The 13,355-nt window shown below is 35.2% G+C and overlaps 1 protein-coding gene across 1 annotated transcript in view; it reads left to right on the top strand.

Moving 5' to 3' along the window:
• RANBP17 (RAN binding protein 17) overlaps nucleotides 1-13,355 on the top strand; it is a 162,998-nt gene that overhangs the window by 107,467 nt on the left and 42,176 nt on the right. Inside the window, exons 20-22 of the mRNA XM_075164084.1 lie at nucleotides 2,890-2,978; nucleotides 9,221-9,328; nucleotides 11,840-11,922. Coding sequence (XP_075020185.1) covers nucleotides 2,890-2,978; nucleotides 9,221-9,328; nucleotides 11,840-11,922 — 280 coding nt within the window. The remainder of the gene's footprint in view (nucleotides 1-2,889; nucleotides 2,979-9,220; nucleotides 9,329-11,839; nucleotides 11,923-13,355) is intronic.

Raw genomic sequence — 13,355 nt, 5'->3', positions numbered from 1 at the left:
TTCTGTGAATATTTAAATCTTCAGCTCCTTTCCTTTGAAAAATCCATTGAAAAATCTTCTTCGGAACTTTGAAACAAAATACTTGAATTTATTTTAAATTTTTTTTTAATTAATCGTATTTAAACCTATCACTGACATTCAGGGAAGAATATTTCGAAACGGAAATTTGAACAAAATTGTTTCATTAGCAAGAAAAGCAATGTATAAACCTGCATACCACTAACAAGCTCCTCTTGCTATGTTTCTTGTATTTACTGTTCTTCACTTCTCATCTTACTCGTTTTGCAGTTGCTGGTGTTGTTATTAACTGTCACTTTGCCCTAGAAACGGCTGGTGTTCAATTGTGAATGAAGCAGTAGCTTCACGTATTCTTCAGATTGCTGTTAAGTTTGCAAGGCACTTTGAATCCCACAGGATGACTGACAAAAAGTAGATGTATAAGTGTATAATGTTGTTTGTCACTAATAAATTTTATGCATATAAGTGCTATTTGAAAACTCATAATGAACTAAAACTAGACTGTTTGGGATGTTAGGGTTTTGGGGGGCGTTCTTACTAAATGTGACTTAAGCAAGCATGGAGTCTAGGGTGATTTTTGCTTCTATTAGAGTTTAAAGATATTTTTACCAGTGACTTAAATGGATCAGGATTTGTCTCAGGATTCTGTAGGCTGTTATATAGGCTGTTTGGACGTTGCCAACTGTAGGCAGTGTTATTTTATAAAGTTGAGTTGTGATGGATAATATCTAAACCACTGAGTTTGCTGGGATTTTACAGGACAAGAATATTATGGTGCCTTGTAGATTGAGGTCATTTATCAAGAATAGTGTGGTTAATGCTATGGGCTTTTTAATAACAATATCTGAATTTAAAGAAATGAAAACCAAGAAATGTAGTTTACGTAGTAGTTGTTCTCCTTTCTTTAGAAGGTCAAACAGTGTCTGAAATTGCCTGGTGTTTGTGTAGGTTCCCAGAGATCTGGGACCATAGTTTAAAGAAAGTTGCACATCTGCTTTTATTAATCGTTTTTAAAGTCTCACAACCAAACTGTTTCTTAAATATATTTGCAAAAGAGTGTTTTCTTACAACCAGTTGTTTTTATAAAGACAGAACCAGCATGTTGGCTGGTTGTCTTTTTCTAATCCATGTTCTAGAGACCACAGTAACATGGTGAGCTCTTTCTCTCCGAGCACATCCTCAAACAAAGGCAAGTTCATGTCTTGCCAGGGGCTGTAGCTCCCCTTCTTCTCTGCTCCAGCCTTTCCTTTGTGCAGTCTTGCTTGTCTCCTTTTTTGTGGCTAGAATGGGCAAAGGAATCAACATCAATCTGGAAGATTTCCACTTCCTTGTATATATTGTTGCATCTCTCTATCCCTTCAGAAAGAAGTATAAAGTGTTGCTGCTGAGTTCTTTTAATTCTTTATGGTTCAGCCACCATGTCTGCTAAACAGTTATTTTCTGTGTGGACAAAACAGCACACAGAGTAAGAAAATACAGATGAATATAAAGATAAAGTTACAATTTTATATTGCATCTTCTCAGTATTGAACACTTCCTCTCTAGTGATTTCAGAGTCCCATTAAAGTTAATGAGAGTTGAGACCTCTCAGCATCTTGCAAGTTCAGGCCATTTCAATGCACAACAGAAAGGAAATGCAAATATTAAAATACTCCTAGCAACCTCACCAGTGTTTTGTAGAGAACTCAATTTATCCTTGGATAAATCTATGTGCATGCCGTCCAAGTCAGTTGGACTAATGGATCTGTGTGTGAAAAGTAGAAATTAGCCCTTGTGTAAGATTACATTTAGCAGTTTAACAAGGCATCAGCCATTATTTGCTCTTTATGTGATCAATTAAAATTAATATGTGAATCTTACCTTTTGTATTTCTCAACACTGTAAATATTACAGTGTTAGCACCAAGGGTACATTATTGAAAACTCTGGTTTTAAAGAGAGAACTCCTTACTGGTTTTTTTGCCATGCTTCTATGGTTATATTTTTTACCAGAGTCTGCAGTACTGTGGTCTTTTATTATGGGGGAGGGAAAAAAAAAGTACAAACCCCACCTGCAACACATGGATAAAATTTATTAAAACTACTTAATTATCAAAAAAGAATATTTATGACTAAGTAAATTGAAAAGTTTCTTTATATTGTTAAAATATTTTTCATTTGCTAGTGTTTCTTACTGATGTCTATTAATTATTCTGAAAACAGCCTTTTAGTAGGGGCTAATTATCAATGCATAAAATGTTGTCTTGCATTTGTGCTGGAAGGATTCTGAAGCCACACTTCAGTCATTAAAGGAAAAAAAAAATTTGTCTCAGAACTAATGTTAATACAGATAGATATTTGCATGGTCTTCTGTAAACAAAAAGGTCGCTTTTGGAAGAAGCCGAACTTGGAAAATTATTTAAAAAAAAAAAACCCAAAAGATATGTTAAAATAACAGTACAATGAGAATCTCAGTGCAACCTTAATTGTAGCTTGTTATGAGTATCAGTTAGTCTTGCACCTCATTCAAAATATTGCAAGCTTAAATTAACGTTTTATTGTTATTGTTACTTCAAATATATTAATACAGGAAGCACTTTTAAACTTTAATACACAGTATTCATATATTATGTTTTAATTTGCATTATTCATTAGGATAGCATATCGAATAATCAAAAGCATTTCCTAAGCATTTTGCTAGCGTTATCACTATAAAACTTGGGGAAATCTTGTTTGTTAAAAGAATCTTTGTGTTTTTTATAAAAAAAGATTTGCGCGAGACATTTAAACTAATGAATCAAAATCAGATATGTGGTCATTATTGGCTGATTATTACTCCATCTGCTCTGTGCTAACGTGAAAATCAATTACTGTGTCTCTTTCCCACTGACAGCGTATGTTGATCGGGCTGGCAAGGGATCTTCGAGGGATTGCCTTTGCACTAAACACAAAGACCAGCTACACCATGCTGTTTGACTGGATGTATCCTTATTACACTATGACAATACCAGCTCTGTGCACAGAGGGATACCAGGCCCCTTGCATTAGTTTAATAGTATGGCACAGTGGGGAAGAGGAAACAAAGCTAAATGAACTAATGTGTAATCAGCTAAAATTACAGCACAATGGCAACCATGCAGTTAACTGGGAAGGACCACAGAGAGGTCACTTTTTTGTTGTGTCACACTACTAATCTAGAAAACATATCCAAGTGGTTTTCTTCCCTTCATAAATCCGTAATGTTTTCACAAAAAAAGCTGTGTCTTTAATGCCAAACACAATGTACCTACCTTTGGTTTAACATCAAAAGTGCTTAAAAAATACTATACAAGTGCTGTCTGGGGAGATTTCTCTCTCTGGTATGAATCATGTCTTTAATTTAGTCAGTTACTTTCTATTTATGTCAACTCTATTAATATCGCAACACCTGCAGTCTTCTTGATCCAGAAGAAAATGGACATCTGAAAACAAAATCAAAATCTTTAGATTGTAGTTTTCTTCGATAAGTAATGATAATTGAACTCTATTTGCTTTAAATATTGTATGCATTTTTGTGCCAACAAATACAATAATACTCATGGGTGTTTTCTTAACACTATCGAGAAATGTTTTGTATTTTTATAAATACAGTAGCTGTAATTCTCTCTTCAGGCACATGGTCATATTAGTAACAAACTGCTGAAATGTATAGTGAAGTAACTATGAAAATATTTGTTTTATAATTTAGATCTCACAAAGCTATGGAATATAATTATGTATTTGTTTATCTTATGGACAGAAAAAATAACATTCAAGTACAATTACATGCTTTACTAGAAATCAAGCTTTAAAAAATATTTTTATTTTAAGTAAATAATGAAAACCTACTGCTCACTAATAATCTTCCTGGTTAAGAAAGAGGAATGCATCAATATAGAATTGCAATTAGGAAATTATCCTTTAAGGACTGAAAGGCTGTACAATAGAGCTGGTATGATCTGATAAACGTCCTTGTGTGGTGGGTAGTAGGATCCTGATGACCATTCAGATAAGCCCCATTTAAGACCTTCGCAAGCCTGCAGTGATTCTGTCTATGTGCAGGCTCAGTCTGCAGAAAGCAAGTCCAAAACATAAAGCAGTGTAATCTTTATTTCTCTTAAAATCAGTGGAAAGCATCCCTTAATTTCAGTTTTAGAGGACTGGAGGGTAAAAAAAAAAAAAAAAAAAAACACAACAACCAAACTACTGAAGCCAGACTGTGAATTAGCATGTCATTTTCTAGTGGGCACCGTTGGGTACATTTAACTTCGTTAGTACTATTTGTGCTTGTGTTACCCTAAAACTTAATAATAAAATCAGGAAGATGTGTAAAAGCAGATCAGTGCTGCTTCCATTTCAAATTCTTTTTACTTTGTTTTTCCTAGTACAGCATGAGTATCATGCTCTTCTCCTGTGCAGAACTGCAAATTTCCAGTTGTAGGAGGAGGGATAACAAGAGAGTTACCTCCTCTCCATTTGAAAGAAATGGATTCATCCATGGAGGTGGTTTTTTATACAAGGATCCAGGATGTGTAATCCTCAGGATCGTTTCCTGATTTTTTTTTTTAATTAATTTATTCCTTCCAGTTTATGAATTAAGTTTATTTCAAATAAATGAAAACAGCCTCCAACTTTTGGATTTCATTATTCTATATTAACAATAACAATAGATTGAAATGTAGCTTTGTGTGGAATTCAAAGCTCAGGCCTTCTCAGTTTCTATTCCCTTGCACAGGTTCAAAATCTTTTTTCCTCATCACCTTTGGCTGTAAATGATAAGTGCATGCTTCTGTTCAGTGGATTTCACCTTATTTGGCTGAGTCCAGCTTCATCCAGGTATTGATCCAAAGCATTATAGCACAATAAGCTGCTATTATCGCAACTCTTATTTACTGTATATAAAGACAGAAAGGTAACTGGGAGGAGAAGGGAGGGCCAGTTTGATCATATAAAGTTTAAATATCCTTTGATTAACATATTTCTTTTGTAGTTTCAAATATATCATCAGAAAATTGTTTTAATAGCAAAGAAAAGCTTTTTTTTAAACAGATTTTATTCTGTATGTTTGAAGCCCTAGTATTTCAATGTTGAAAATGGCAAATACAGAATATTAGCCAAAATAAATCTGATTTACTTGCATTTGTTCAATAAATAAACAATACAAAGAGGCAAGGGATAAAAGGCTAAGCTCTTAATATACCATGAGATGATATTTATTCTGTATGGAAGATTATCAGAAATAGTGACTTGTAAATTGTTGGTAGAAGAATGTATTGATAAACTTTTGAAGTGATTGCAGGAAATATTTTACGTCTAAGCGCAGCCCATAAGAAAACAAATTATACTCAGTAATCTCTCACCTGAGAGATTCTTCTCTTTTTTCTGATCGCAGTGTTTAGGATTTAAGTTTTGTCCAGTAGATGGCAAAAATGAGCAGAAATAATTTCTTTTAAGTCCTTTTGGTCCGGGGAGGGGAGGCGGGGGAGGCACGGGGGACACCGTTGTATCTTGTATTTTACCATTATGATTGAGTTATTAGGATCATGGTTTAGAGGTGAATCGTCAGGTATGCTGAAGCTGCGCTAGATTGCCAAATAGGGCTGTTTTCTAGCAGGCTTGCTTATACTAATTGAGTTTCTCTAGCAAATCAGGCTCCTTGGAAAAAGGCCAAAGGCTTTTCATAATTGTATTGACAAGAAAATGAATATGATAAATGGTGTTCATTCAGCTGAGACAAGATTTATAGTTTTCCTCTGGCAAGGGATGAAGAGAAAATACTTATAATAATAGTAAAATGTGTTTTAAAGTTGTATTAGGTGATCTCTCAAAAGACTTCATTAAAATATTTCCAAATATTTTAAGCAGCTTCAGGTGTTAAGTATAGCATCTTCCCAAAGTATCCAGTAATGAAAGATGAAGAAAAACATCACACAAACAAAACAAAACAAAAAAACCAAAACCCTGGATATGAAAGTCATTTATTCTTCCTGAAATATTGATATGTCAAGCTGTCAATGACGATTCCAGTACCACAGCTTTGGAAAGTTTATTTGCCTTTTGTATTCATAACATGTGGTCTCTGTAATTTGTAGGGCAGTCCTGAGCGTGCAGGTGTGGCCTGAAAAAACATGTATACCAATTTGAGTAGAATCAAAACCTGTTTTTCTTAACAGTGATGATTCTCCTTATGTATTTCATTCTTCTATTTACTTCAAGACTGCCTGGATAAGATGTTGAATGTTTAATCTGTTTTCTTCTATACTAATATCAGATGTAGTCTAAGATCCTTGATCTCGCAGTCAGATACGTCCATGGAGATTCAATTGTGAGTTCAGGGTAATACCCACTTTTTTGTTACTTTCATTTAGTGTTTCTTACAATTAGGTGGTAACCTATAGGCAATTTTTCCTGTGTTCCTCCCAGTTGATTCTCAGTATTTAATGACTTCTGTTGTCTGTAAAAGAAAAAGGTTGCAATAAGAAAATGGGTTGCAAGAATTAAATTATTAGGTTGACTCAGAGTTGCAGTCAGCTAGATAGCACACAATGTATATGTGTGAGTGCATGAAATTGCCTACATAAAAATATCTATGTGTATAGATACATAGACACTAAGTTTATAGAAAAGTGATCTGCCATTGAGATGTTTTATGTAGTGGTCATTTAAAAGTTCCACTTGACCTAGATATTCCGATATCTGATCGTATGCTGCTTCAGATGAGAATCACTAGAACGAGCAAACTAATCTTTTCACCAAACTACCATTGTTACATATTTATTCAAATTTGTGTCATATTTCTTAACACAATAAAACCACATGCAACAATAAGATGACTTGTTCAAAATGATTCTATTTTTGAAGAACTAAATTTTTAAGTTTATATGTTTTAAAGATTCAGGATTAGTTACAAACTTGAAAAAGCCCAACAAACAGCTGTAGGGATTGAAGTTTCCTAATCACAAGAGAAGAGGAGAACACATGTTCATATGAAACAAGGCTACCTGATCAGTAATCTGTTTGTAAGAGCTGTTAGTGCCAGTTGCATTGATTCAAACCTCAGTATCGTTTTCTGCAGTTTGAATTCCTTTGAGCTTGAACTGACTGGTCAGGTTAAGTTCATTAATTAGCCAGTTTCCTTGAAGCTTGTGGTTAAAAACACTTAGAAATAATATTCTGTTTAAAACCAATTTATTCCACTTTATTGGATTTCTAAAAAAAAAAAAAAAAAAAAAATTGCCGAAGCCTTTCTGTTGACCCTAGCTTTTATAAAATTTGACTATAGTGTCTCCAGTCTTTCCTTGTCAATGAATGTGGACTCAATGCTTAAGTTTTTGAATTAAGATAGCTAATCATATTGGATATACTGCTGACTTACATTTTGGTTGTAGGGTTTGGCTGTCAAGTTACTCTCTTCGCCATGATATCTGAAAAGGCAATTGCTTTCTACCCTGCAAAATTCCACAGTGAGGCTTTGCAGCATTGCACCATCTCCCTTTTGTGTACATGAGGCTACTAGGAAGGCTAAGGAAGAGGCATGACAGGAGAATTAATAGCACAGTTCAGTTCTGTACCTTAGATGTCATCTGCTGCATTTTGAGTATATTGACCATCCTCTGCTGAGATTGGAAGCTGGATTGGAAGTCCACCTCAGAAAAAATGGAACTGGCATTAGTGAATTTTTAAAGGTATGAGATGGCACGGATCATCTATGGCCTTTGAGGATATTGTGGGCAAGTAGGATTTGAATTTAAATCCCAGTTTATTACTGGATAACTCTCCATGGTATGTTTAACTCTAGTTTGTCTGATTTAACATGTAAAGAACCCCGTAAAGGAGAGAGAAACAAGGTCTAAAAGAATATTTCACATGTCAGCCTCTTCCGCTATATATAGTTTACGCCTGCAGTGCCTCAAGCAGCTGGCAGCAAAAATGCACAAGTCTTTAGATGCCTCAGACAGCAGTAGCCAGAATGCCTTCCATCTGTCTACACAGCGCTGTCATTCATCAGTAGTGCTATGTCTGATGGCTTTAGCCTCCACCAGAAGAGCTATAGCGAACTGAGGCATGACTGTGTCTACTTATCCTAGAAGCGTGTAAACCTTTATGTATCTCAGACTTCTATTTCACAACCCCGTGTTGAGTGCTTGGCCTGTATTCTACTTTGTAAGATTCACAATAGTTGCCTTTATTGTCTGAACAGGCAATAGCATTTTCCTCAGAATAGTCGCTATTTCTCGTGTGGTTAAATAAAGCAGAATTATATGACATGAAACAAAGGTGAAAATGAAAAATAAGTTTATTATTAAACAAAACCATTGACTAGATAGCTAGATCATGTTTTAATAGCAAATTGTATAGTTAATATCTCTTGGTTCAATATAAAAAACCTGTTTAATTCTCTGACAGTCAGGCTGTGCTACCTCATTTCCATTTACCAGTGTGCATTCTTATCCAAATAAACTCTTTTTTTCAGCATGTTGGGAAAACTAGGGGTCAGCTTTGTATCGAATCGTTGCATGAAATATTTTCATACAGTCAGTAACTCTTAAGATTTTTTTAAGTTACATTGCAGAATTTACTAAACTTATTTTTTTCTGTATTGCATTCTTTTAAATCCTGCTTTAAAAGAACGGGTGTCTCTTGGGTGCTGATGAGCAAACAGCTCTTCTGAAAGAGTTCTTAGAAACCTAACTTTGCTGGTCTCCCCCTCCCCCCATTTGGCGAATTCTCTTCTTGAATGCTCTGGAACCAACTTCATACAATCAAATTGTTCCCAACCATTTATATAGCACGTGTAATATATATGAGGTGGCACTGAAATTTGGGGCCCAGGATTTGCTAATTTGTAAATTTGTGGTGTTTTTAAATTCAATTGCCACTTGTGACTTATGCCATTCATTAAAAATCCAAGCTCATTTTATAGATGTACTTACAGGTTAGCTTCACATATACAAACTGCTTTGCTTTTCCTTCTTTACAGCTCTGCTATGTTAACTATTTCCCACTTAACCATTAATGTTTCCGAAGCATTTAGTCTTCTAAGCAAAGACTTGCTTAAATTTATAGGTTCTGGCAGTCCTTCCGTCAGAATGAGCTGCCAAGGTCTGTATCTGGCCCACCTGTCTAATGGTGTAGTACAGTTTTAGGGGAAGTTGTTCTGCAAGATGTTATTTTATCAGTATACTCTTTAACTCAGTTTGGTGAAGGTACCCTACATACATTTCTGTTCTGCAAAGAGCTATTGAACTGTGGTACCGTGAACCTGCGTGTACAACTCCTATCTTGAAGCTGATGGCAGAATTCATGCAAAACAGGTAAGCAGCACGTGAAAATTAGTTGTGATGAATACTGCAATGTATGCATTCTCTGTTCCATCTTTCTATGCTTTGCTTTGCTTATCCTCATGATGTCTTTGACTTTAAGACTGCTACTTTTGTATTTTGGAACAAAATTCACAAGCAGAACTCAGCTTTCAGTGTCATTGTATTGTTTTACCAAAATAGTAGATGTTACAAAATCAGCTGGTAAGGATTAATTACAGGAATATATGTGAGAGACTACTGTGATTTTTATATTCAATGTTAGTGGAAGTATATGCTTTAACCAGGGATAAATACTGATTCTGTAATTAAATATCGGAAAATTGTCTGCTGTCAAGGTTTGCTGCAGGCTGAATTTTTGCCTTAAGCCAAGCAGCATACATATGTGCCTGTAAAACCACAACTCCCTTTACAGTTTCTTTTGCAACTCAACTCTTCCAGCCAAAATAGGAAAGAATGGTATCTAATACAGCAATATTTATAATCGGCATGTAGGTCACTTCTCCCACATCTAAAATCTTCTCTGTGGGCTAACCAAAAAGGCCTCAGAATGATTCTGGGAGGGTATTTCAATACTTGACATTGCAGTAGGTAGAATGAAATGCCTGTTTTACCACAAGTAACAGAACAATTTATTTTGGGAAATTATCATTACACTTGGAAATATTTAGTGTACTGCCCAAAAGAAAAAAAGATTTTTAAATGAAAAATTGGTAGTTAAAGTCTCTGTGCTGGTATCTTCATGACCAAAGTAACTAGAGTTTTCAGCAAAGAAGTATGTGTTGTCATCATTTCTCATTTTGTCTTGCAAATCAAACTTACAAGGAAAAGAGTTGAAATATTTGAAATTTGAAAAAAATATTTAGTTCAATCTAGTGACAGAAAATTGGCGCCTTAAAGTTCAGGCCTGGCTCCCAGTCAGATGCTGGTGTGTATGATGTGCACTTAGTCCCTGAATGGCTATACAAACCTTAAGGCAGAGTTCCCTGTTTCTTGTTTGTGTTGACTTGCTTGCTGTGACTCCCTCTTTGGTTTGTGTAGGCTATTATGTCTTTTATCCTGGTAGTAGTATAATAAATTGCTGGAAAAGTTTAACCTATTTTTATTCATGATGCAATGCACAAGCAGGATACTCTAATAGTGCTGCAACTTATTTCAACGAGGAGACTGTTAAAGCATAAACACAGAACTCTAATAACAGTAAACAAAAGCAAAGAGGAACTGGAACAATAAATCTTATGCAAAAGACAGCTCTTCAAGCTACTTTCCATATTCATGTTATTCTTCTACCTATTGTTATTCAGAAAACCTGCCTTGTTCCCTTTAGAAAACATCATCTGGGGTGGTGTTTTTTCACGAGTTGTGTACTGCATTAGCTTTTACAGGTTAGAATGCATTATACAATATACTTTGACATGGTTAAAATATGTTACAGAGTATCAGATTGTGCATTATGCCACTCTGATATTGAGATGATGTGCTGGTTTGGGGTTTTTTGCCTCTGCCAGCCATTATCATTTTGTGCATATGGAATACACAAATGTTTTATACAAGGCACGTTTTATTCCTTTATAAACGCCCAGATTTACTCCAGAGTTTGCAGCAGAGGACCCTGCAAATAGGGACTCAGACAACAAAAAATTGGGCTTGCAGCAAAGAAAGATACCTACTGCTGTGTCTGTGATAGGGGTGATACAAGGACTCCACATTTGGTCAAAAATGGATGACTACCAAATAGGTCAGCCAGGGGATACCCTGGTTTACATCACTCAGTGATGACTCCTTTCCCTTTCAGTCCAAATAAACACTAAGGGTAAGTTTTGCTAAAGTTACTTAGAAGCTTAAGACCTATATTCGAAGTTAACTTTTAGGCCTGAACTAGGAGTTAGGCTTCTTTATCACAAAGACAAATCGGGAAGATGCAACAGGGACTTCAACAAGGGCTCTGATGCATTTCCAGTTTGGGAACAAAGTGATTTTTGTTGGCTTTGGTAATACCTGTGCATCAGGGAAGACAACATAGTGCAATCTTCTTCAGGTCTGAATGTTCATAAAAAGCATGTGTTACAATTTACACTTGGAGAACTGGCTTGTGATTGCCACAGATTTTACGTAGCAGAATAACCAGTGGGGGTTAGTTTATTTTTAAAAGCTCTACAGATGCAAAAGCAGGGTAAAAGTTAGCCTAACTGCTTGGATTATGGAACCTTTGTAGCATTCTTCGAAACTGCATACGGGCACAAGATGTTCACCAGTCACTGAAAGCTGTGTATGTATTGTCTGGTCACCTTTTCTGGTTAAAATTGTTTTGTCTTTTGTCATAGGATTGTTTCTTTGGCAAAATATGGAGATAACTAGAGTGCATGTCATTGGACTAAAAGCTAGAATTAGTTTATCAAACAATTGTACTTTGTAATCGGCAAATGTTTTTTTTGTTTTAGGAATGAATCCATTGCAGTTTTCTGCTTCGATGACCATCTGAATATTTTTGCTGTTATTTTTTAGATCGCAACGTTTAAATTTTGATGTATCATCTCCAAATGGAATTCTTCTCTTCAGAGAAGCTAGTAAAATGATTTGTACGTATGGTAGGTATTCATTAATGTTTCCTCTGCAGTGTAATTCTTTGCCTGTCTTGTGATATAAAAATCCTGTTAGTTCATATTCCTGAGCACTGATGGATTTGTGGAATATGTAGCAGGACTGTAATGTGCCACAGCCAGTATCATCCCTTTGTGAAGTGCAGAGCTTACGTGGCAGACCTTTGGAGCTCATTTACTTTCATAGATCAGGGTTCGTTCATGTAGCATTGTTGCTTGTATCGCTTTTTTAACTTGAATGCCTGTCTTCTAGCAACTGTAAATGTGTTTCAGCGAAGATACAAATACTCATGAGGTGTTTGAGCTAGGCTACTGATTGATAGGTGTGGGTTGATTTTATGTATTCAAATTATATTTCAGCAGTTCCAAACATAATAGGACCATAACAGCTTTACCCTAGAGCACTGTTAAAAGTGTTTATAATAAGTTGCTCCATTTTACTACTCCCACTCATGCATGCAACTGCAACAGGTCTTTGACACCAGCAGTTTATATTACACTGCAACTAACTTCGTAGCTTTCAGTTTTGCTTTCTAAATATTTTGAAAGGAACGTTTTCAAGTCTTTGTAGAGCAGCCTCATTTGTAGTTTGTGTAAACAGGAAGAGCCATAAATGTCCTGTTGCCTTTAGAGAAAGAAAATTGGTGCATCAAATTTGCTTTTACTGCATTCATGTTCCTTTTTGGGTCTAGAAACTGTGTGTTACATGACTGACTGTATAAAAAAAATTCAAATGTAATTTTGCATTTGATCTGTAGGGCATGGAAACAGTATATGCAGAATGCATAAAGCATTTACTTATGACAGAAAAAATTACATTCAAGTAACTCTCACTCCTTGCAAAATAATTTTTCTGTTTCTTTTTCAAATATACCATGTAGTAAGCTAGCACGTTTTTTAAGCTATGTTCTTAAGTAAATTTGTTAGAACGATTAAGCAAAATAAAAATAAGGTTTTCCATGTGTGAAAAGATAAATGGTAAACTTTTAGATTTTACTACTCAATTTCTGTTAGCCTTTGTACTTAATTGCTGTAAACTTTCTTTTGATGATCTAAAAAAAAAAATCAACTGTCGTCATGATGATGCTTCAACCCTATTTGTCTTATGGTACCTGATCCCATTGCAATTATATTTTCCTTTTTAAGTTTGTTTTTTTTATTTCAATCGGCCTTTACCATCCTTTCTGCACTTACAAAAAACATACCATATTGTTGGGCATCCATTCATCTCAGTTGTTGGCATCAAGATTCTAAACCTTGTTGAGTAAACCACTAGTTGGTTTCAACCTGCTTCATTCCCAATTCATGCCTAAAAAACACTTTGTAAAGAAACCTTTTGCTTTTAATTGCAGCTTTTATGGTCTGTATGTGAAGTTCATAAAATTCTCAGCCCTAGAGAAGTGGTAGCTCTTGCACGTAAG

This window comes from Calonectris borealis, chromosome 15 (assembly GCF_964195595.1).
Source record: "Calonectris borealis chromosome 15, bCalBor7.hap1.2, whole genome shotgun sequence".
Classification (NCBI taxonomy): Eukaryota; Metazoa; Chordata; class Aves; order Procellariiformes; family Procellariidae; genus Calonectris; species Calonectris borealis.
This window is presented reverse-complemented; position numbering and strand designations above follow the sequence as displayed.